Consider the following 25470-nt stretch of genomic DNA (forward strand, 5'->3'; position numbering starts at 1 on the left):
TGGGCGCTGCGTACACTATCCATAACCCTCCCTCTGGGGCTGACTGCTCACCTGGTGACTGTTGGTCTCTTTCGTTCCTGTTATCAAGTTGGTTAATAAAGTTGAGTTGGTTAAGGTTACTCTTAGTGGACTCCTTGTTAGCTGCGCCTTTCGTTCAGACTGGGGGATCATGGGAACAGAGGCGTGGCTAGGGGGCCGGAAAGGGGAAGAGCCTTCTGTTCTTTCACTCAGTTGTTGCCAAATACTGAAGTATTAACCCATGCTTGGATAGTGTACGCAGCGCCCAGAAAAAGGACGTTCAGGTAAGACAACGTCCATTTTGGCCCAGACAAATTAAAACACCCCAATAATTTAAAAACAAATTAAAATTTACATATTTAAAAAGGGAAGAGATTAGGCCAAGCCCGCCTGATGGAATAAAAAGGTCTTCACAGCGCGGCGGAAGGTGCGCAGATCCGGGATCCTCCGTATCTCTGGGGGGAGCCCATTCCAGATGGTAGGTGCCCCCACAGAGAAGGCTGTCCCCCTAGGGGTCGCCAGCCGACATTGTTTGGCTGATGGCACCCGGAGGAGTCCCTCTCTATGAGAGCGTACTGGTCGGTGGGAGGCTATTGGTGGTAGTAGGCGGTCCCGTAAATAACCAGGCCCTAAGCCATGGTCAACTCAATGTTGACTCAGCCTTCCGTCCTTCCAAGGTCGGTAAAATGAGGACCCATATTGTTGTGGGGCCGTATGCTGACTCTGTAAACTGCTTAGATTGGCCTGGAAAGCACTGTGAAGTGCTTTTGCTATTAATGGGCAGTTTCATTTTAGTTGGCGAAAGCCCTCATATACATCGTAAAGTCTGAGTTGCTTAAAGACAAGAATATAAGCAAAGTAAATGCTGGAAAGTGTCTTCATAAAGTTGTCTTTATTAGTGGAAGAAGAACTCCATTGCTAAGTATAATCTTGAAGACTTTTTTTGCTCCGAATTCCAGGGATTGATGGGTGCCTTTTCCAAACAGCATTAAGCTGTAATGATAATACTGAGGGTTAGTTGTACGTGGAGTATATTCATTTATTGAGTGTTTAAAAATTATGGCTTATAGCAGGGGTGTCAAATTTCGAGGGCCGGATCAGCATTGTAGTTCTCCTCTGTTGGCCGGACCGGGGTGGGAGTGGGGACAGGGGATGGGACGGATGCCTCCTGCAGCACCCTGCTGTCCAAAACGGGGCATGGGGGCAGTGGTGAAATCCATTTTTTTTACTACCGGTTCTGTGGGCGTGGCTTGGTGGGCGTGGTGTGGCTTGGTGGGCGTGGCAGGGGAAGATACTGCAAAATCTCCATTCCCACCCCATTCTAAGGGAAGGATACTGCAAAATCCCCATTCCCTTCTCACTCCTGGGGGAAGGATATTGCAAAATCTCCATTCACACCCTACTCAGAGGTGGTATTTGCCAGTTCTCCGAACTGCTCAAAATTTCTGCTACTGGTTCGACCTGTCAGAACCTGCTGGATTTCACCCTTGCATGGGGGGGCCTCACACAGCCTCCCCATGCCCCATTTTAGCCAGCAGAGTGCTTCAGGAAGCCGTCCAGGCCCCAAATGGGCCACGGGGGAGGCCACATAGGCATTCACATATGGTACATATGTAAATTGAAAAAAAAAATAGCAGTTACCTTCAAAATAAAAGCAACATAGCTTTATTGCATGCATGGCGAACCCTTATTTACATTTGATTTCTAATTGTTGATTGACCTCACACAGGGATAGCCAATGGGTCACATGTGGCCTGGAGGTTGTAAAAGGCTCAGGACTGGTATAATGGGTGACCCATCTACTGTACATCCTATGTTAATAAATTATCTAATATTGAGAGTATCAGAGTATCATAAAAATAATTGGAGGATGTTCAGTTGGAGTCTTCTTCTGTTAGCAAGGAGAAATGTTGCGCTAAAATTAGATTTGGAAGGAAAGTGTGGGAGGGGAACCTGGAGGCGGAGTTGAAAGGGGAATCAGCCTAGAATCCTTGCGTAGCCACAAACAGACTAAGCCCAACCTCCCTTGATTTCTGTTGACCCTTATCTAACTCTAGTAGGTGCTAGTTGAGAAGATTCCTGTGAGTAGACTTTTAGCAATAAAGCAGTTTAATTGAACTGTCACTTGGACCTTCTCTTTCGTGCTGGACAGAAAGTCGATTTACGTTTGCATTTCTAACGACATGAAATGAACTGTCTTAAATCCCACTCTTTTTGTCTCCCCAGTTTGTGGGCCAAACATCGACATACGCAACAGTATGGAGGAACTGAAGCAGCTGGAGGGCTGTACAGTGGTGGAAGGCTATCTCCAGATTTTGTTGATCAATCAAGGAGAGGACTTTAGCAACTTCCGCTTCCCCAAGCTCACCATGATCACCGATTATTTGTTGCTTTTCCGCGTGGCTGGCCTGGAGACCCTCAGCGACCTCTTTCCGAACCTGACAGTGATTCGGGGCAAGAGCCTTTTCTACAACTACGCGTTGGTCATCTTCGAAATGACCAACCTCAAGGAAATTGGGCTGTACAACTTGAGGAACATCACTCGGGGAGCCATCCGGATCGAGAAGAATTCTGACCTCTGTTACCTGTCCACGGTGGACTGGTCTCTGATCTTGGATGCTGTTTCCAATAACTACATTATAGGAAATAAACCGGCAAAAGAATGTGGAGATTTGTGTCCAGGAACGGTGGAGGAGAAACCGCTGTGTGAGAAGACTTCCATAAATAATGAATACAGCTTCCGCTGCTGGACTTCCAACCACTGCCAGAAAAGTAAGAATTCATTGATGGTTCAATTTTAACTAATAATGGTGTCACCTGTGTGACACATACACTCACTCACAAAAATGCATATGTTTGTTGTCTTCTCCAACTTAGATCAGGGGTGTCCAAACTTGGCCACTTCAAGACCTGTGGACTTCAACTCCCAGAATTCATCAGCTAGCATATTTGGCTGGGGAATTCTGGGAGTTGAAGTTCACAATTCTTAAAAGTGGCCAAGGTTGGACACGCCTGAATTAGATGTACAGGTAGTTCTTGACTTACAACAGTTCATTTAGTGACCGTTCGAAGTTACGACGGCACTGAAAAAAAGTGACTTACAGCCATTTTTCACAGCGATTACAGCATCCCTATGGTCACATGATCAAAATTCAGGAGCTTGGCAATTAGTTCATATTTATGACCGTCGCAGTGTCCCATGGTCATGTGATCCCCTTTTGTGACCACCTGACAAGCAAAATCAATGAGGAAGCCAGATTCACTTAACAACGGTGTTAATAATTTAAGACCGTCAATGATTCACTTAACAAATGTGGCAAGAAAAGTCGTAAAATGGGGCAAAACTCACTTAACAAAATTCTCTCTTAACAAAAATAAATTCTGGACCCAATTGTGGTTGTAAGTTGAGGACTACCTGTATTGGAACTGCAATTCCCATATTCCCAATGGGAATTTATTTATTAATTAGATTTTTTTTTTTGAAATGTATACTGCTTTTATTACTTTATAAGTATTGCTATGTTATTTAGTAGTTACATTCCCAGCATCTGTTGCGTGCTGTGGTGGGCAGGGTTCCTGGGATAAATTTTACGCTGAGCGGTACTGTATTAGTGTTGATGTAGAATGTGAATTTAGGAGGGGGGGACTTTTTAAAAGCGTTATGCATTGGGTTAAAATAATCCGCAGTAAAACAGCTTGTCTGGGTTGCCGTTTTGAATTAGGAATTCTAGGAAAGCATCTACAAGTTAGCTTGGTTCCTTTATTATATTTGCATTCTATTTTTGTTTTATTCAAGGTGATGCATAGAAACCGTCTTGACCCGTTTAACTTCAGCAAATGTTTGTTGGGATCAAGCGTCCTTGGGAAGCGTCCCATTTTGACCCGCAAATAAATAAATAAATAAACGTGTTGTTAGAATCGTGCATTGAAAGAATGGTTTGCTAGGATTGAGAAGAATGTATTCACGGGGGTCAGGAAGACAAACAGGTAGTCAGTCGTAGGACTACAGTTGAGCTCCAGATTTATGTTGCTAAGCAAGACGCTTGATAAGTGAGCTTTGCTCCATTTTGTGACCATTCTGGCCACAATTGTTAAGTGAATGACTGCAGTTGTTCAGTTAGTAACACGGTTGTTAAGTTCCTCATTGACTTTGCTTGTCAGAAGGTCTCAAAAGTTGATTGCATGACTCTGGGACCATTGGTGGGCTGCTGCCAGTTCAGACCAGTTTGGGCGAACCAGTAGTTCTGACCAGCGCCTGGGCCCACCCACACGCCCTGGCGCTATGACATCCTATATAATCGCCGGTTTTCTGATGCGCGCATGTGCGGGAGGTACACACACTCACATTTTCAGTTCTGGGCGAACCGGTTGTTACAGTATGTGACGTCCACCTCTGCCTGGGACACTGTAACCGTCATAAATACGAGTCAGTTGCAAGTGTCTGAATTTTGATCTCATGACCATGGGAAGGCTGCAATGGACATAAGTGTGAAAAATGGCCATAAGTCACTTTTTTCAGTGCTGTTGTAACTTCGAACAGTCACTAAATGAAGGGTTGAAACAACCAGGACTGCTTGTATATAGGAATACAATCACTCTTCCTTCTTTCTTCTGGATCCTTGCCCAAACTAGTACAGTCCCTCTTGCTTGAGCAGGGGGCTGGACTAGAAGACCTCCAAGGTCCCTTCTAGCTCATTCATTCTATTCAGTCTTTTCCAGTAAAAGCATAATTTATCTGGATCAGATGCATAAACCAGCTTTACCTCCTGCAAGTACATATAGTCTTCAACTTACAACCATTACTTTAATGACCGTTCAATGTTATGACAGCCTCTGAAAAAATGATTTGTGGCCCATCCTCAAGAGTTATAACCATTGCACCACTCCCCAGGTTACCTGACAGGTGTTTGGGTGTTTGGCACCTGGTTCACATTTTAGAATAGAGTAGAGTAGAGTAGAGTAGAGTAGAGTAGAGTAGTTGAATTGAGTTGAGTTGAGTTGAGTTCAGGAGTTGAGTTGAGTTGAGTTTGAGTTGTTGAGTTGAGTTGAGTTCTTTATTGGCCGAGTGTGATTGGACACACAAGGAATTTGTCTTCAGTGCATAAGTTCTCAGTGTACATAAAAAAATACATTCATCAAAAATCATAAGATACACTTAGTGATAGTCATAGGATACTAAATAAGCAATCAAATCATACTAGAAAACTAAATAAAACAATACCCTGTTTCCTGGAAAATAAGTCTGGGTCTTATATTAATTTTTGCTCCAAAAGACACATTAGGGCTTATTTTCTAGTTAGGGCTTATTTTCAGGGAAATATGGCATCCCGTCTGGCTGATGATCTGAACTGGGGCTTATTTTTGGGGTAGGTCTTATATTACGAGCATCCTGAAAAATCATGCTAGGGCTTACTTTCTGGCTGGGTCTTATTTTTGGGGAAACTGTATAAATCATAAAGATACAAGCAACAGAGTTATAGTCATAAGTAGAAGGAGATAGGTAATAGAAGGATGAGAAGAATAATAGTGATACAGTCTTAGTAAATAGTTTGACAGTGTTGTGGGAATTAGTCGTTTAGCAGAGTGATGGCATGGGGGAAAAACTGTCCTTGTGTCTAGTTGTTCTGGTGTGCAGGGCCCTATAGCGTCGTTTTGAGGGTAGAAATTGAAACAATTTTATGTCCAGGATGTGTAGATATTTTCACAGCCCACAGGCCACATTTAGGACAGTTGCGACGTCTTGCCATCATGTCACTTCCCCAGCCAGCTTCTGACAAGCCAAGTCAACGGGGGAAGCTGGGTTCCCTTAATGATTGTATGATTCCTTTAATGACCAGAGTAAAAACTATGATGAAATTGGAGTCTGCTTCTGGGATTGATTCGTTTAACAACAACAACTTCGCTTAGCAACCACAATTCCGGTCCCAACTGTGGCCGCGAGACGAGGACCGCCTGTAGCGTTGCGCAAAGGTTGTGCGACCTCTGTACAATGTAGTGTGGATGTAATTGTATCTTGCCGGCCACTGGTGGATAGATTTTGTTTTCCAGGATGTTTTCAAAGTTTGCCCTGTAATTGTCTTTAATGTGTGCGTGCGAGGGAGCAGAAAGAGAGGGATGTCTCAACCACAGACCAGATAGTGGTTAGGATACAACTGTGATCTCGTATAGCTCTGAAATTATCTACCCATAAAGCTCTCCTCTTCCCGTTCTTTTGATTTCCCTTGAAAAGTATAGCCTTATGGAACCTGAGATCCAGCAACATGACCCAGCGCTAAGGACACAGGTGTTGAGAACTGGCAATTCATGAAATTTCCACCTGTAAGAATCCAATCCAGGTTATCGGCTCTCTTTCAATCAAAGCAGGCGAGGCTAGAAATGTTTCTTGAATAAATATTATGGCTTTGTGTGTGTGTGTGTGTTTTTTTTTTAAAGTCATTGTTGCAGTCAGATGCACACTGCAGTCTTGTTCTTACTGGTGAGGGTTTTTTTTTAATCGAGAGGAAAAGCAAGAAAAGCAAAATAAATTATTGGCATGGCTTTCGGGGTGGGCACGTGGAGATACGTCCACCTAGCCTAGTGGTGGCGAACCTTTTACTCACCGTGTGCCGAACAGGTGCGTGCTTTGTGTGCACGCGTGCTATTGGCTTTCGTGTGTGCCCCCCCTGCGCTGCCTGCGTAATCGCACTATCTGTGCATACATGTGGGTTTTGTGCATGCAATGCACATGCACGAATGCCATTTATGCATGTGCGTGCTGCGTGCAAGTTCTCTCACATGCATGTGCAAACGCGTGTGCATGTGCAGGGGAGTTCCAAAGACCAGCTGGGTCCTCTGAATTGCACACATGCGCACTGGAGGCCTGAACACCAGCTGGGGTGCGCGCACATGCACAGCTGCAGATATATTGGGCGACGGCTCGTGTACCTGGAAAGCATGAGTGCCATAGGTTCGCCATCTGGAATTTAGCCTGTCTCTGGAGAATGGAAGTGGCATTGGAAATCCTGGTTTGATGTCTAATAGCAGAGAGCTGCAAACTGGCGTTTTTTTGGGAGAGCCCCTTCCATTTAGGGTTGCAAATTTAACTCGTGTGGTGAAAAATACAAAGTTAGAGGCAATCCTTTCTCAATAGAAGAGAACCTTTGTAGGTTCTTTGTAGGTTGAACCTGTGGGGTCCTTGGTGCTCTCTGAGCTTGGTAGTTTTCTTGCAGATGTTTTATTACCCTGCTAGGTAACACCATCAGCGCTAAAAAAGGAGTGAGGTTTGGTCTCAAACTAAGTAATGAAATGTCTGCAAGAAAACAAGTCCAGAGAGCACCAAGGAGCCTGCAATCCTTTATTTAAGGCAAATTAGCATTAATAAAGAGAGATATTTTGGGGTCTCCTGAGTACCTAATTTGGAGAACATATCCAGTCTAAGTGTGAGACTAGACTTTTCTTGCTATGGATTTGAAGAAGTTGACTTACATTGACAGAGTGTATTTTAAGAATGGAAAGAATACCTCATTGGCAGCTGTTTCATGTGCTCTCTAAGATAAATGGAACTTGTTTAACCTTATTTTATACAGATGGAAATCAAAGTAGTTAGCCAAAGGATTTTTTGTTGAGCTGCACGGACCACACATTTTGTTTTACACTGATCCATTTTCCTGTAAAAATTTATTCTCTGAACTCTTGGCCTTTTTTCCTTGCCTGTATTTTTTAACAGTCACCCAATAGTTTTTATTAATCCATTTTCAGACGGACAGATCTAAAATAAAAACAGACAATTCAGTATACACAGAAACAAAAGAAATACAGAACAAATGAATACATTTAAAAAAAACCGAACGCTCCCCTTGTAATTGTAACCTGCTTAATACGAAAAGTTTATCTTGGAAGAAATGTTATTGTGGAGATGCCAAAGCTCTGCATTTTGCTGATTGATTTCTTGAACGTGGTGAAAGATGAGAAGTGAAAACTCTTATCTAGTTGGAGCTCGGCTGGATACAGATTATTTTATTCCATGTCTATCATAAATTAAAGTATGAACATGAAGCTTCATGCCTTAACTGCATGTGAGTATTCTCTAATCTGTGGCCCTAGCCCAACAAAACTGAAGGGAAAAAAATATCTAGAAGGAAAATCTAGTATCTAAGGAAGAAGGAAACACATCAAGAAGACGTATGGAATCAGCAATTAATTTGATTTAAGATCCTAAGGTATTTCCAAACATCACCATCTATTGTGTGCTGGTCATGGATCTTTATGAATCCTAGAAAAAAAGCGAAGCCTGAAAAACATTTTTTTCATCCCCAAAGCTAACCTAAAGAGACTTGGAGCTGAGAAATCTGGGTTACATTTCAAGTCTTCTGGACTGAAGAATAGGAAATAGTCATACAATAAGTCATAAGGAATGACATATTATTGAATACTGTGTTTTCCCCAAAATAAGGCCGGGTTTTATATTAATTTTTGCTCCAAAAAACGCATTATGGCTTATTTTCCAGTTAGGTCTTATTTTGGGGGAAATACAGTACTTAACATCCCCATTTGCTGACGATCTTAACTGGGGCTTATTTTTGAGGTAGGGCTTTATATTATGAGCATCCTGAAAAATCATGCTAGGCCTTATTTTCTGGTTGGGTCTTGTTTTCGGGGAAACAGGGTAATTACATATAATGCAATGCGGTTAAATAAGAGGGGCTTTCACAAAGATGAGGGGGTCAGCCTATTCTCCAAAGCACCTGAGGACAGGACAAAAAAATAACGGATGGACGATCATTAAAGAGACATCCAATCTGGAAATAAGGAGGAATTTCCTGACAGTGAGAACTATTAATTGTCTTGAACAGCTTGCCTTCAAAAGTGGTGGGTGCTCCTTCACTGGAGGTTTTCAAGAGTAGATCAATCAACCATTTATTTATTTATTTATTTATTTATTGGTTCGATTTATATGCCGCCCTTTTCCGGAGACTCAGTGCAGCTTACAATGTGTTAAGCAATAGCCTTCATACTTTTGTATATACCTGCTTAGTAGGGCTTTCGGAACAGAATAAGTTGGAATGGATCTTGGGGGATCTTCTAGTCCAACCCCCGGCTCAAGCAGGAGACCCTATCCCATTTCTGACAAAGGAATGTCCAGTCTTTTCTTAAAAATCTTCAATGATGGAGCATTGGAGCATCCACAAGACAAGTTGTTCCACTGGTTAATTGTTCTCACCATTAGGAAATTTCTCCTTAGTTCCAGGTTGCTTCTCTCCTTGATTAGTTTCCACCCATTGCTTCTTCTCCTGCCTTCAGGTGCTTTGGAGAAGAGATTGACTCTCTCTTCTTTGTGACAGCCCCTCAAATATTGGAAGACTACTATCATGTCACCCCTAGTCCTTCTTTACATTAAACTAAGGTAAAGGTAAAGGTTCCCCTCGCACATATGTGCTAGTCGTTCCCGACTCTAGGGGGCAGGGCTCATCTCCATTTCAAAGCCGAAGAGCCAGCGCTGTCTGAAGACGTCTCCGTGGTCATGTGGCCGGCATGATTAAACACCAAAGGCGCATGGAACACTCTTACTTTCCCACCAAAGGTGGTCCCTATTTTTCTACTTGCATTTTTTACGGTATAAAAAAACAGGCATAAGAAACAGGAGCTCACCCCGTTATGCCCCGTTACGCGGCACTAGGGATACGAACCGCTGAACTGCCGACCTTTTGATCGACAAGCTCAACGTCTTAGCCACTGAGCCACCGAGCCACCGTGTCATTAAACTAGACATACTCAATTCCTTCAATTGTTCCTTATATGTTTTAGCCTCCAGTCCGTTCATGTTCTTGACCAGGACGGTATAATAAGGTCTTTTGCCTTAAGCAGCGGGTTGGACTTGAAGACCTCTCAAGACCCCTTCCAACTCTGTTACTCTGCTTTCATATCTGTAGTTGCTTCACTGTTGAAGATGCTGCAAAATATCAAGAGCCACATTATGAAAAGTTCTCATGATAGTGAGCCTGAACTTGAAGAAAGGAAATGTTGATCTCTGCCAGCACTGTGCTGGGAAGGGGAGGCGGGGAGACCGCTGCTCTTTTGGAAGTAAAAACAAGGGAATTATAAATGTTCAATTGTTTAAAAGGAAGCGTCCTGTTTACTCTGCTTTGGAGGAACAAGAAAGGGAGCAGAAGGGCGACAAAAGGAGCCGGATGGGGAAGGAGGCAACAGACAACAAAGTCTCACTGTTTTCAGCACCATCCTGAACTTTAGGATCTGTATGCTCCACAGCACCTAAGCCCAGTAAAGCCAAAGATAACATTTTTTGGTGACACTTCCTCCATCGCGGTGTCGTTGCAAGGAAGTGAATACCCACAACAGAATGAATTTATTAAAACCCTCAGCGATTCTGCAGCTCTCCCCACAGTCCAAGGGATTGCGATCAAATCAAGAAAACATCAACAATAATGGTTGATTTCCTTCATTGCTTCATCATTGGGGGCTTTTAAGAAGAGACTGGACAGCCGCTTGCCTGAAATGGTGCAGGTTCTCCTGCTTTTGAGCAGGAGGTTGGAGTAACAGATAAGCTTCTTTTTTTTTTTAGTTAATCTAAGAGAAGGGACCTTGTAGGTCTTGTAGGGATCTCCAACCTTGGCAACTTTAAGACTTACCAACGATGATAGAAATATCTCAAAATGGAGCAAAACCCACTTAGCGGTCTCACTTTGCAACACAAATTTGGGGCTCAGCCGTGGTGGTAAGTTGAGGACTACCTGTAGATGCAGATGTCCTCTCTTGCTTTGAAGCCCTTCACGATTGCAAGTCCCTCCTTATTCCTGGCTGCTTGCTTTGGGGAAGGGTTGGCAGTCTCACCTCCCTTGGAAACCTGTGTTCGAATCCCTTTGTTCTCGACAAGTCCTTCCACTAAAGGAGACCGAGTGGGCGGGCGAACGAGCGAACGCTGCGTTTGGGAACACTTCGTTCTTTTTGGAGCAAACTGGTTCTTTTAATTTTGTCCCTGAGCAGAAGCTGGTTATCGCAAACAAAGGCAGGAGGAGGAGGAGGAGGAGGGGGGTTGGGAAATCTTTTTGCTTCCTTTCGGATGCGTCTCTTCCAGAAATAATGCCAGCAGTGGGCAGGGCGAGCGGCTGGTGTACAGCGCCCGTGTGGCTGGCGATCGATGGCTTTTTTTTGCAACGAATAATTAAACTGGATGAAAAAGTGCAAAGAAGGGCTTTTTGTTCCTGTTCATTTAAAAAAAAATAATAATAAATGGGTGGGGAGGAAGCTTGAATTGCCTCCTGCTGCCTTTGGTGACTTCCTCCTCCTCCTCTTCTTCCTTAACCTTTGGAGTAGTTGTTGTCGGGTTAAGTTCCCACCGGCAGTTGCAAGGTTGATCCTGCAATATTTACTCTGCGCTTTTTCTCTTCCTTCTGGGAGCTGCAGAGAAGATGCCAACTGCTTTTCCACGTACATCTCCTTTTGGCAGGAGCAACGGGCAATGATGTTGCAATTCCGGATTTCCGGAAAAGCGAAGTGGTTGGGAGGTTGCCACAGCTGCTGAGACGAGGCGAGCCCGTTCTTTGTTTCTCCCCTTTTCTCACAGCTTTGGGGATTCCCCCCCCCCCCACCGTCCCCCTTTAAATTGTAAAGAAAAATTAGGCTATGCTTTGGAGAAAGATGGGCACGGTTGGCATTCTCCAGGAGATGAAGTAGAGATAGTCCTCGACTTACAATGGTGCAGTGACCATTTGAAGTTACAACAGCGCTGAAAAAAGTGACTTTTGGTCCTTTTTTCACACTTAATGTCCGTTGCAGCATCCCCATGATCAAACTTCAGCCAGCTGGGCCACTGACTCATATTTATGATGGTTGCGGTGTCCCAGGGTTGTGTGATCCTCTTTTATGACCTTCTGACAAGCCAGGTCAATGAGGAAGCTCAGGTTGAACCCCTGTGTTACTAGCATAACAACGGCAGTGATTTCACTTAACAACTGGCAAGAAAGGTTGTAAAACGGGGCAAAGCTCACTTAGCAAATGTCTCCCTTAGCAACAGAACTATTGGGCTGAATTGTGGCTGTAATTTGAGGACTACCTGTAGGAAACTTCTTAACTCGGTGGCAATAGAAACATTAATGGAATCTGTTTTGGATAAAACAGCTAAACCGGTCCTATTAACTTTCACGATAATCTCCCACCATGGACCTATATCAGTGATGGCGAACTTTTTTTGGCATTGAGTGCCAAAAAGGGAGTGCATGCATGCACGCGTGGCACCAACTGCCAAAAAGGGAGCACTGTGCATGCATACATGTGCTTTGCGCACACTTGTCTGGACCGAGAACAGGAATAGGAGTTGCCCAAGAGTGTGCACGCATCAAAGAACGTACTTGCGGTTTCTTAGGTTACTGCTGGCAAGTCTTCAGGTTACTTCCGTGCATGCGCACACGCCGATCAGCACTCCAGCGCACATGCTCATGGCAGAAAATGGAAGACCAGCTCTTCCGGTTTCCGGCATTGACGCAAGCAAAAGGCCAGCTGATCATCACAGGCATATGCGCGTCAGAAACCCAGAACAACAACGGGCAACGCCGTGCGTGCTAGGCGACATGGCTCTGCGTGCCACTTCGGCCACGCGTGCCATAGGTTCTCCATCACGGGCCTATATCTTTGTAGGAAAAAAATGGGAAAATGCAGCCCCCTTTTTTAATGCTGTTTTTGAGTGTGAGACTTGTCTTTTGTAGATGGTTAAGAAATACAGGTAGTCCTTGACTTACGACTGGTTGCTTAGCGACCATTGGAAATTATGATGGACTTACTTTGGAACTACTTGGCGCCTCCTCTCATTGACGCTTTGTAATACAACTGCATTTATGGTTGGTTGTAGCACCCCACGTATTTTGACAAAATGTGTTTTACAACAGTTAACTGTACTTACTTTCATTTTTGGGCAAATTTGAACCGATACCAAACCATGAGTTCGCTTAACAACTGCATCCACTTAACAACTGCAGCGTTTGCTTGATTATTGGCTTCCATTGAACAACCACTTTCAAAAGAGGCTGTAAAACCTTTTATGGCTGTCCCGACATACGACTATGATGGGCAGGCTCCTCGTTGTACTTCGAGGATTCCCCGTATCAAGAGTCGCTTGGATCAGATTGAATTTCCTTTGGGAATAAATGGGAGGCGAACACTCCTCCCCCCCCAACTTTGCATTTTCAAGAAAAATTGGCATACACCTATAATGCATCGATAAAACCACATCTCCTCTTTTTTTTATTTTACGGCTTTGTGGGCCTGTGTCCCAGTGTGCCATCTGGTATGCCAGCAACAAAAGCAAAAAAAAAAAAGCATCTTTATTGGCCAGGGCTTTTAATTTGTGCCCATCTCTTTTTAGTCTGGCTGGTGTCTGATAACTTCTTAATGTCTTCGGTACGAAAATATGATTTATATTGCTGGTTGAGATGCAGTACTTTTATAGGCACCTAGCGAGTGCTGTTCACGCAGTAGGGCTGATTTTACAGAAGACCAGCAAAGAATCTTAATTAAATGGGAAATTTAATGGAAGGATGGAACATGCTTTTTAATAATAAACAATGCCCATAAACATACATACTCGTGAAACCTTGCTTCTAATTCTTCACAGATCTGTTTCTTGATTATCTTTTCCAGGATCTTTGCAGGTACTGTGTTTCCCTGAAAATAAGACCCTGTCTTATATTTTTCCGAACCTTGAAATAAGCACTTGGCCTTACTGCCATGTGCTCAAAAGCCTGATTGGGCTTATTATCAGGGGATGTCTTATTTTGGGGGAAACAGGGTAGATGATAGATAGATAGATAGATAGATAGATAGATAGATAGATAGATAGATAGATGATAGATAGATACCATGTTACCCCGAAAATAAGACCCTGTCTTATATTTTTTTGAACCCTGAAATAAGCGCTTGGCCTTATTGCCATGCGCTCAAAAGCCCGATTGGGCTTATTAGGGGATGTCTTATTTTGGGGGAAACAGAGTAGGGGTGAAATCCCCCCAGTTCGCACCAGATTGGGCGATCCTGTAGTGATCATGCCAGGTTCGGCGATCTGGTAGCGATGGGGAGCGAAGCTCCGCCCACCCGCCTGGGTATCATTACTTCCTGGTTTTAACCAGGAAGTAATGTGTTCTTACACATTTTGTGCATGCATGTGATGCGCGTGTGTGCACTTCCAAACCGGTAAGGAACATAAGTAGATTTCACTCCTGAAACACAGGGTATTTATGTTAGACTGATTGGTCTGCAGTTTCCTGGGTCTGTCTGTCTGTTTCTTTTTCCCTTTCTTGAAGATGGGAAACACATCAGCCCTTTTCCAATCCTCAGATACTTCCCCAGTGCTCCAGGATTTTTGAAAAATAGGGGACAATGGTTCTGAGATAACAGCTCTCACCTCCTTCAGAACTCTGGGATGTAATCTGTCAGGTCCAGGTGATTTATATTCATCAGGGTCAGATAGGTGTTCTCTTACCATATTTTGGCTTATTTCAATTTTTATTTCCAGTTTGTCTATTACAGTAGGTTGTGGGGGGTTTTTTGGTACTTTGGGCTATAATTTCTTTTAGCGTGAAAAGTGATGCAAAGAATGAATTAAGCAGCTCTGCTTTCTCCCTGCTCAGAGGTGGCATTCCGGTAGCGGCAATTGCTATGTGGGCATGTTTTTGAGGCCGCCCAGGGGTGGGTTCTAAATTTTTTTACTACCGGTTTTGTGGGCGTGGCTTAATTTGTGGGTGTGGCTTGGGGGGGTCATGTGACAATTCTTTAGGATTTAGCAGATTAGCATCTTGCAGAGCTGTACTGATCTACCCATTTATTTTTGCAGGCACCGGTCTACTCACCTATATTTGCAGGCACTGGTCTACCCATTTATTTTTGCAGGCACCGGTCTACCACCAAACTGCCTTTTACCACTGATCAGCTGTAGGGTGGCCCTTTGAAGCCCTGCCGCAAGAGTTTAAACAGTTTTTCCTTACAGCCCATCAGCTGGGACTCAGGAGGCAGGAATAGGTTGGGGGTGGGGCCAAATAAAAGGTAAGAATAACGCGGGGGTTGGGGCCGGGGGGGGCAGAACTGGTTCGGTGACGTCATATCGTCACCGCTACTTGCTCGGCAGAACCGGGCTGAACCTGGAGGAACCTACCACTGGGCCGGCCGCATGCGCGGAAGGTGCATGAAGGAGCAAAGCACATGCGTGGAAGGCCGGGTGCATGCACAGACAGTGTGCGCACAAAGTGAGCGTGCAGGCGCGTAGCGAACCGGTGCTAACGGTAAGTGAAACACACCCCTGCCCCTACTGCCTGTTACTTGATGGACCTGACTTTAAAAACTGAGGCTTTTCCCACTCTTTATTTATTTATTTTGAGTCCCGCTGTTTAGAATACAATATTTTTTGGATTAAAAAGCAAGATGGGAGTTGTTCAGAATTCTGGCTCTGTCCCAGGGACAATCGTAAAAATGAAATGGAGCTCTGAGACCTTACTAAAGAATTATCCCTCTCAAATGTTTTAAAACTCTTCATACAGGCCCGTGATGGCGAACCTATGGCACACGTCCCACAGGTGGCATGCAGAGCCATATCTGTGAGCACACGAGCGTTGCCCTAGCTCAGCTCCAGCGCACATGCGCATGTTGGCCAGCTGATTTTCGGGCCTTCTAGGCTTACTGGAAGCCAGGAAACAGGCTGTTTCTGGCCTCCGGAGGGCCTTTGGGGTGGGGAAGGCCGTTTTCGTCCTCCCCAGGCTCCAAGAAAGCCTCTGGAGCCTGGGGAAGGCGAAAAATGGGCCTACTGGGCCCTCCGTGCCATCACGTGCCAAAAGGGGGGGGGGGAGGGCAGGGGGTCATGCACATATATAGGTTGCATTGAATTATGAGTGTGGGCGTGCGTGCAACCCCCCCCAACGACCCCCCGCTTTTGGCACGTGATGGCAAAAAGGTTAGCCATCACTGATTTAGGCCATATTTAAATGTTATTGCCCTTAAATTTATTGCAAAACAAAACTTTTGATAATGCAAAAGGAACTTTTAGGGGTTGGGGGTCACCGAAGGGCTCCAAAGGAATATGGATATACAGGCAGTGCTCAACTTACAACAGTTCATTTAGTGACCGTTTGAAGTTACGACGGCACTGACAAAAGTGACTTATGACCATTTTTCACACTTATGACCGTTTGCAGCATCCCAGTGGTCACATGATTTACATTCGGATGCTTGGCCACTGACTCACAGGATCACGTGATCCCCTTTTTGAGACCTCCTGACAAGCAAAGTCGGTGGGGCAAGCCAGATTCACCTAACAACCGGGTTACTGATTTAATAACGGTGGTGATTCACTTAACAAATGTGGCAAGAAAAGTCGTTAAAAATGGGGTCAAACCTACTTGACCAATTTCTCACTTAGCAACATAAATTTTGGGGTTCAATTGTAGTCGTAAGTGGAGGACTGAATTGTAGTTTTAAACCAGCGAAATGCAGCTCTCTTCCTGCACTGGGGATCCATTTTGTGTGTCCCTCTGCAGCACCCTTCAGCGTCTACATCAGGCCAAGCAAACAAAACGGCCATATAGGACGACCCCTTCGCTGCTGGCGTGCGGCTGAATTAAAGCAAGGCTTTGATTTTAAAGTCCTTGCAGCTATTTACGTCAATTGAAAATCTTGTGCCGTCAGCTTTGGCCGAGTGAATTGCAAGGCGCCCCCTCTCCCCTCCCCATCCCGGTCTCTGGTCTCCTCCTTCGGTCGTCAAACCACGTTCTTTGTCCTTTAGAAAATATTGAATCTATGCGAAGTATGCGGGCATGAATGGGAAAAGGGGAGGGGAAATGCCTCTGGTTCTGAATTGGTTCCTTCTGTAATATTTATAAGCTGCGGCTTGGGTGTGCGTTTCTGGCCTGTGGAATGAATGCTGCAGGGGACCCACAAGGGAAGCTGTAACAAGCAAGCAAATGTCTGAACCCCCAAAACACGCTTTGGGGTTGGCATGGGTAACACGTGGACGAGGTTAACAAGAACCGTGCACTCTCGATCGGCGGCCCCAAAGGTTCTGGAGCTCTGAATTAGGGATGTGTGATTCCCGTCCAGTTTTATTTACATTTACATCTATTTAGATCCCATCTTTATTATTTTGACAAATAACGCAAGGCAGCAGACATATCCGGCACAACTTCCTATTCCTGTTTTCCTCACAACAACCCTGTGAGGCGGACTGGGCTGAGAGAGAGGGACTGGCCCAAGGTCTCCCAGCTGGCTTTCATGCGTAAGGAGAGACTAGAACTCACTGCCTCCTGGTGATTGGCACAAAGTCACCTAGCTGGCTTTCATGCCTAAGGCGAGACTAGAACTCACTGTCTCCTGGTGATTGGCCCAAAGTCACCCAGCTGGCTTTCATACCTAAGGCGGGACTAGAATTCAGAATCTCCTGGTGATTGGCCCCAAAGTCACCCAGCTAGCTTTCATGCCTAAGGCGGGACTAGAACTCACTGTCTCCTGGTGATTGGCCCAAAGTCACCCAGCTGGCTTTCATGCCTAAGGCGAGACTAGAACTCACTGTCTCCTGGTGATTGGCCCAAAGTCACCCAGCTGGCTTTCATACCTAAGGCGGGACTAGAATTCAGAATCTCCTGGTGATTGGCCCCAAAGTCACCCAGCTAGCTTTCATGCCTAAGGTGGGACTAGAACTCACTGTCTCCTGGTGATTGGCCCAAAGTCACCCAGCTGGCTTTCATACCTAAGGCGGGACTAGAATTCAGAATCTCCTGGTGATTGGCCCCAAAGTCACCCAGCTAGCTTTCATGCCTAAGGCGGGACTAGAACTCACTGTCTCCTGGTGATTGGCCCAAAGTCACCCAGCTGGCTTTCATGCCTAAGGGCGGGACTAGAATTCACTGCCTCCTGGTGATTGGCATAAAGTCACCCAGCTGGCTTTTGTGCCTAAGGCGGGACTAGAACTCACTGTCTCCTGGTGATTGGCACAAAGTCACCCAGCTGGCTTTCATGCCTAAGGGCGGGACTAGAATTCACTGCCTCCTGGTGATTGGCACAAAGTCACCCAGCTGGCTTTTGTGCCTAAGGCGGGACTAGAATTCACTGCCTCCTGGTGATTGGCCCTAAAGTCACCCAGCTGGCTTTCATGCCTAAGGCTGAGGAATTCTGGGAGCCGAAGTCCACAACTCTTAAAGTTGCCAAGGTTGGAGACCTGTTTTAAGCAATCATTTTAAAAAAGCCTCTGCCGATCAGGCAACTCAGCTGGGATCGTCAGAGCCTTTTGAAAGCATTTTTTTACAACCTCTTCGCCGAAGAGGTTGTAGAAAAAATGGTTTTAAAAGTAATAATAATAAAAAAAATTGGCCACACCTATCCAGTCACATTACCCCCCCCCCCGCAAGCCACGCCCACAGAACCGGCAGTAACAAATTTTAGATTTCAGCACTGGATTAGCAGCTTCCTTCTTGGGAAAAAAACAAAACACCCGTCTGACTTCATAGAAGCGTAAGACTGGAAGGGACCTTGGAGGTCTTCCAGTCCAACCCCCTGCCCAAAGTAGGAATCCTTTCATGGCTTTTGAGAGAAGCAAAAGCTGAAAACGTGATAAGTGAGACTGAGGATTTATATATAAAAACAATCTTCCTGAAATGGAGCCCTTTTTGCAATGGCAGGGAAAACCACTTTTTTCTCAAGAATGAGGGGAGGAAAATATTTTTAAAGTATTATGCTAAGACCTACCTCTCAGCACACGTAACATTGCAAAGAAATGTGGGTCAGGTTGACCCAGTTTGGAGCAGGATAAATGTTTTTGTCAAGGATCTGTAGATTTTTTGGAGTTCTTTTTAAAAACGTTCATATCCTTTGTGTTTCTGCTGGCTGCACCCTTCTTTAATATACCGGTATTTGGTTATTGTGGGAAGCTTTGGACCTGGGAAATATTTTGACATGCATGAGAGGAGTGATGTGGCTATTTGAATATCGGTAGTCCTCGACTTATGGTGACGACTAAGCCAAAATTTCTGTTGCTAAGCAAGACAGTTGTTAAATGAGTTTTGCCCCATTTTACATCCACGGTTAACAACTGCCGTTGTTAAAGTTAGTTACACAGTTGTTGAGTGAATCTGGGTTCTCCATTGACTTTGCTTGTCAGAAGGTCGCAGAAGGGGGAAATCACATGACCCCGGGACCTGGCAACCGTCATAAATGTGAGCCAGTTGCCAAAAGCATCTGAATTTTGATCATGTCTCCATGGAGTTGCTGACATGGTCGTGTGAAAAATGGTCATGTCACTTTTTTCAGTGCGGTTGTAACTTCGAACGGTCACTAAATGAATTGTTGTAAGTTGAGGACTACCTGTAGTTTTTCAAGAAGACTGAGGGAGAAACATTTAAGACTTCACTGTCGAAAACTCTTTTGCTTGTTTGTTGATAAACTGAATCTTCTTAACAGTACAGATCAGGGGTGAAATCCAGCAGGTTCTGACAGGTTCTGGAGAATCCATAGCGGAAATTATGAATAGTTTCTCTGGGGCCATAACGCTGGCTGGCCCCAGTGGGGTGGGAATCGAGATTTTGCAATATCCTTCCCCCAGGAGTGGGGAGGGAATGGGGATTTTGCAGTATCCTTCCCTCAGGAGTGGGGAGGGAATGGGGATTTTGCAGTATCCTTCCCCCAGGAGTGGGGAGGGAATGGGGATTTTGCAGTATCCTTCCCCTGGAGTGGGGTGGGAATGGGGATTTTGCAATATCCTTCCCCCAGGAGTGGGGAGGGAATGGGGATTTTGCAGTATCCTTCCCCTGGAGTGGGGAGGGAATGGGGATTTTGCAATATCCTTCCCCCAGGATTGCGGAGGGAATGGGGATTTTGCAATATCCTTCTGTCAGGAGTTGTACGGGAATGGGGATTTTGTAGTATCCTTCCCCTGCCACGCCCACCAAGCCACACCCACAGAACCGGTAGTAAAAAAAAAAATAGATTTAACCACTGGTACAGATAGTGCTCAACATATGACATAATGGAGGCTTCCCATCATGGTTACCTATGGTGATGGTCGTAAATTGGATCACCCATGTGACTGACTTCATTTTATGGCCGTTTTGGTAGCGGTCAAAGGGAATTCAAACTAATGGTAAGCAAACTAATGGTTTCGGTTTGGCCAAAAACCAGTTATGCAGAAAACAAAGTAAAATGCCAGGTTATAAAACACAGTCATGTAACCACCGGACATGTAGTCACTGACTTGAGTGGTGGTAGCCCCTGGAACTTCAGAACTGGGTTGGGAGTATCCTTCAAGGAGTTAAGCAGCTGGTCATAAATTGAGAATTATTCCTCTTTTAGCTGTCACAATCTAAGGCTCAACTAGCTGGCAGTTTCATGGCTTATGGTGTTCCTGAGAACGTTTAGTTCAAAGGGTCTGCAACCTTAAACACTCAAAGAGCCATTTGGACCCATTTCCCACAGAAAAGAAAACACCGGGAGCCACAGAACCCACCCCGTGCCTGACTATTTCTTGAGCGGCCACAAAACTAGCATATGCAATTGAATTAAACGTTCTGTTTTCTTCTGAAACTTTTCTTTTTTTGGATTTATCCATGGTTGGCCTACCGGGGGTTGAAAAGCTCAATAAATCGCGTGCCAGCGGGTATCGCACATTGGCGGTTGTGACACATAGTTTGAGTGACAGGGAGCCGCAGCAGTGGGGGTGAAAGAGCCACATGCGGCTCCAGAGCCACAGGTTGCTGACCCCTGGTTTAGTTATTCCTTGTAACAAGGTTTTTATATATTTATTCAATTTGCGTAGCTGCCGGTCTCAGACCAATGATTCTGGATGTTGTGAGATGTAGACTTTTGGAGTAACCTAGACAAGTTTTGGTTCTTATCAGTGGTGGGTTGCTACCGATTCGCCCCAAATCAGGCGAACTGGTAGCGGCAGCGGGAGGCTGCACCCAGGGGTGAAATCCAGCAGATTCTGACAGGTTCTGAAGAAATTCAGCAGGTTCTGACAGGTAGCGGAAATTTTGAACAGTTCGGAGAACCAGCAAATACCACCTCTGGCTGGCCGTAGAGTGGGCTGGGAATGGAGATTTTGCGGTATCCTTCCCCCAGGAGTGGGGAGAGGGAATGGGGATTTTACAGTATCCTTCCCCTGCCACGCCCACCAAGCCACACCACGCCCACTAAGTCACTCCCACAGAACTGGTATTAAAAAAATTTGGATTTCACCACTGACTCCGCCTACCCACCCGGAAGTCTTTGCAAATATGCAGAAGCATTGCACACGCCAGTGCGCGCGCACCCAGGAGCGAACCAGTAGCAATTGGATTTGAAACCCACTACTGGTTCTTATGCTGGTTTAGTTGCAACAGCGATGATATCCAAGAAGAGACTGGGCTGCCATTTGTTAGAAATTGTGTAGGATCTCCTGCTTGGGCAGGGGGTTGGACTAGATGACCTACAAGGTCCCTTCCAACTCTGTTAATCTGTAATCTGATAAACGGCAATCCTGGGGAAGGCCCATTTTAGCTAGCAGGTTGCTTTGGAGTTGAATAATTACAGTGTAATTACGCATTCTTGGAATTCTTGACATCAGTAGAATTTTGAAAATGGGGAAATAGATGCTTTTTGGTGGCGAAACGAAGGTGGGAGATACCAATTGTTTTTTTAAACTTGTCTTCTCTTTTTTTTCCTGTCAAACTGTAAAAAACAAAGAAAGATGAAACGCAGAAGGTCCAGATAAAAATCAAATTATATATGAAGATTGTCAGGGTTCCAAGTAGGCTCGGATTATTGTGCTTGCAAAATGGATCAATTGCTTGGAACCCTGACACAAATATGGCAAATACCTATCGGTCATAATGGCCAAATGGTCGGTCCCTGCCTCTTCCCCAAGCCTGCAATTTGCATATCTTAATTGCAGTTCTCCACTGATCTGGTGGGTCAACATTGCTTATCGGAGAGAAGGATGAACTCCTGCTTTGCACAGAAGCTTGAAAGATAACCAAAAAAACTTGCAATTTTGAAAAGAGATAAGTTATCTTTTTAAGGAGAGGAGAGGGAGAATGTGAGCTACAGGGGTATTTGTCCAGCAAGATCTGTTTAGATTAGTGTTTCTCAGCCTTGGAAGCTTGAAGATGTGTGGACTTCAACTCCCAGTTCTCGCTTAATGACCAGTTCCTTAATGACCGAATAAAGTTAGGATGGACCCCAAAAAAGTTACCTCTGATGTGTCCTTAAAAATATGACTACCACGCAGTGGTGGGTTCCTCCCGGTTCGGCCCGGTTCTCCCCAGCCGGTAGCGGTGATGTCACCGAACCAGTTCTGCCCCCCCTGCGCCCCCATCCCCCACGTTATTCTTACTTTTTATTTGGCCCACCCCCAATCTATTGCTGCCTCCCTCTAGCTGATGGCTAGAGGGAAAAAAAGCTGTTTAAACTCTTGCCCAGGGGCTTCAAAGGGCCGCCCTACAGCTGATCAGTGTTAAAAGAAAACAAATGAGTAGACAAAAATAATGAGTAGACCAGTGCCTGCAAAAACAAATGGGTAGATCGGTACAGCTCTGCAAGCCGTTAAAAGCCTGGTAGACCAGTACCTATGCTAAATCCTAAATAATTGTCATATGACCATCAAGCCACGCCCACAAAATAAGCCACGCCCACAGAACCAGTAGTAAAAAAATTTAGAACCCACCCCTGCTACCACGCATACAATCGTGTGAGTCACACAATCGCATGTCAAGTGCTTGACAATCAACCATTTCCATTCTGAAATTTATTATCAGTTTCCTGCAAAAAAAAAAAAAAGCTCATTTTGGAGAATGAATTTTATTTATTTATTTATTTATTTATTTATTTATTTATTTATTTATTTATTTATTTATTTATTCAATTTCTATACTGCCCTTCTCCCGAAGGACTCAGGGCGGTGAACAGTTAAAATAACATAACATATAAAATGTGAATATAAGATGATTAAGCCAATTTGGTTCATCGGTTAAGAATTTTCAACATAAAGATTTAGGAAAATTAGAAGAGATTTATGCCAGCCCGGCTTGGTGAAATAGAAAGGTCTTAGGTGCACGACGGAAAGTATGAAGGTCTGGGATCATTCATAACCTGTTCCAATTCACTTCACGACCAAGTGGTTTGCATAACAACCCTGGTAAGTCACTTTTTCAAAAGCAGAAGCTGCCGTAAGTTTGGATCTTGGCCGTTTGAAAAAAAAAAAAAAAAAGAGACTTGCCCGTGAACTGTAATCAGTTAGACACATCCATTTATCAGAAGACAAAGTTCTGATGGTCTTACGCATTGATAAGCAGGCTTCCAAACTAACACCGGACTGCCACTCTTTAATCCACTGTTTAATTTTTTAAAACATTTCTTGGGACCAGTCCTCTTGCAAAGCTTACTTTAAAATCTTAACTGTGATGATTCTTGTGTCAAAATCCAAACTCTACACTTAAGTAATTCGCCCATTAGACTCAACTGGGATAACATTTGGTGTCTCAAGTGTTTTGAAGTGTGAAGCAAGTTGATTGGGGGAAAAAAAAGAGGCGATGGAGAGGAAGCAGTATCCTTAAAAATAAAATAAAAACGATATTTGTGGCCAAAATTGGAGGCCCTCCAGAGGCAGGAAACAGCCCGTTTCCCTACTTCTGGTGGGCCCAGAAGGCCCGAAAATCAGCTGGCGGAGCTGAGCTCGTGTGCCCAGCGATATGGCTATGCGTGCCACAGGTTCGCCATCACGGATATAAGGTCTCTTGAGCCAGGGTTGAGTAGAAGACCTCTGAGGTCCCTTCCAACTATTATTCTGTTGTTATTATTGTGATTTGCTCAAGACAGATCTTCACTAAGTGATCAACCGAGTTTGAAGCTTCCTCCACAGAGCTTCACCCTGAAACAACAGTCCACCTGGAACCCTTTAATTGTGACTACACTTGAAAAACATGAATTAAGTTTCAATAGCTTATGTATTCCTGGTTTCTTCCATGTTGTCTGAAGGTGGATATTCCTACGCTAGGAATATTGTATCACACTCCCACATATGGAAAACTAGACTGTCAGAAATCGCAGAGGGCTAGAAATATGTTAGCGTTCTACAGAAGTGACATGAATAAGCAGGAAACTTTGCAACTCATTTATCTAGAGCAGTGTTATTTTTCGGTAAGCTTGTAGTCTGTACTGAGCGGTCCTAAGCGTCTCTTAGATATATTTTGTTCTGTACCTCCCAGGTGAGGAAATGTTGACCTTATGGTTGAAATACATTGAAGTGCAGTCTATTTCTTTATGGGAATTGTTGTTGGTGTACAGTTGTCTTCTTTTAGAGTTCAGCGTGTACTTTTCAGGTACTTTGGCTAAGTAAAAAGTTCGAGCCCTTGCTTGCTGCAGAATATTTAAATTGCAAAAGATTTGCAAAGGCATCTTTCTATTTTTAGATTAATTGCTGCTGAGGCTGTATTTAAAAGGGTTGCTTTTTTTTAAAAAAAAATAAATGTTTATATTTTATTCCCAAAGTTAAAATACAAACTCGGAAAGGAAAAAGAAAAGGAACAAAACAAAAGAAGAGCAAAACTAAAACTAAGCAAGACAAGAAGAAAAGATGTCCATGAAAAAGTTGCCTTTCTTTCATCTTTAGAGAAGTGAACTATTAGTCCCTTAATACTTATTTTTATTTTGACGGTTCATGTTGAAGGACTGTTTTGCATTGCTTGATTTCAAGCTCCGCAAATAACCGCAGATGCTGCCTCCTTTTTTTTGCAATTTAAGTCCTATCAAAGCTCAGCCTGCAAATGCTTCTAAATTAAAAAAAAAAACAGAAGGGATTAGATCCCGGAGCAACGATGGCTTTCTAAAATGATCTGGAGCATGTGTGGATCTCAAAAAGGCAACACACAGATCCAGTTGGGGTGGATGAAAACTTGAGGGTATCCATTTAGTTTTTCCTCCTATGAATAGAAACATCCAGTATAGGATGGCGAGAGTTCGGCGGTGTGTATATTTTCAGCAGGGAAGGGGGTCGCCTGTCCCTTTAAGTGGGTTTATAATTGGCTAGGAATTTTTATCAGCTTAGTCATTCTCGTGCTGGGCGGATGAAATGGGGTGGGGGGGAGAGAGAGGGGGGGGAGAAGCCACAAGCCCCATCCGTTAGAGGCCCTTGGATAAGGATGTGTCATCCCTAAAGAATGTATGTGAACAAAACAGACTGTGCGCGCAGCGGCTGCTGCAACAACCGTCGGCCTGAACAGTAAGGCATTCTTAAAGCGCAGCTCTGAGTCACATGGAGCAGATGGATTGTTTCACTAAAATGGAAGCTATTTTGATGTGGAAGAAGTCGTGTTTCATTTCCAGGGCAAATAAAACGGTTGGAGAAACAGGGTCCTAAAATCCGACGTTGGGTCATTAGAAAAAAGGGATTTGAAAGTAAAACTGCCAACAGGGCAAAGGAGCGTTAGATGATTAATCGAGATCACGTGAAGTGTCAGT

General features: G+C 44.4%; 1 protein-coding gene across 1 annotated transcript in view; it reads left to right on the plus strand.

Moving 5' to 3' along the window:
- Positions 1 to 2318: 2318 nt before the first annotated feature.
- The window catches only part of IGF1R (insulin like growth factor 1 receptor), a 211533-nt gene continuing 188381 nt past the window's right edge, over positions 2319 to 25470 (plus strand). The window contains exon 1 of the mRNA XM_070953829.1: positions 2319 to 2790. Within this exon, the coding sequence (XP_070809930.1) occupies positions 2388 to 2790 (403 nt within the window). The 5' untranslated portion in view covers positions 2319 to 2387. The remainder of the gene's footprint in view (positions 2791 to 25470) is intronic.

This window comes from Pituophis catenifer, unplaced genomic scaffold, assembly GCF_029215685.1.
Source record: "Pituophis catenifer annectens isolate HBS135680 unplaced genomic scaffold, rPitCat1.0.hap2 SCAF_14, whole genome shotgun sequence".
NCBI classification, from domain to species: domain Eukaryota; kingdom Metazoa; phylum Chordata; class Lepidosauria; order Squamata; family Colubridae; genus Pituophis; species Pituophis catenifer.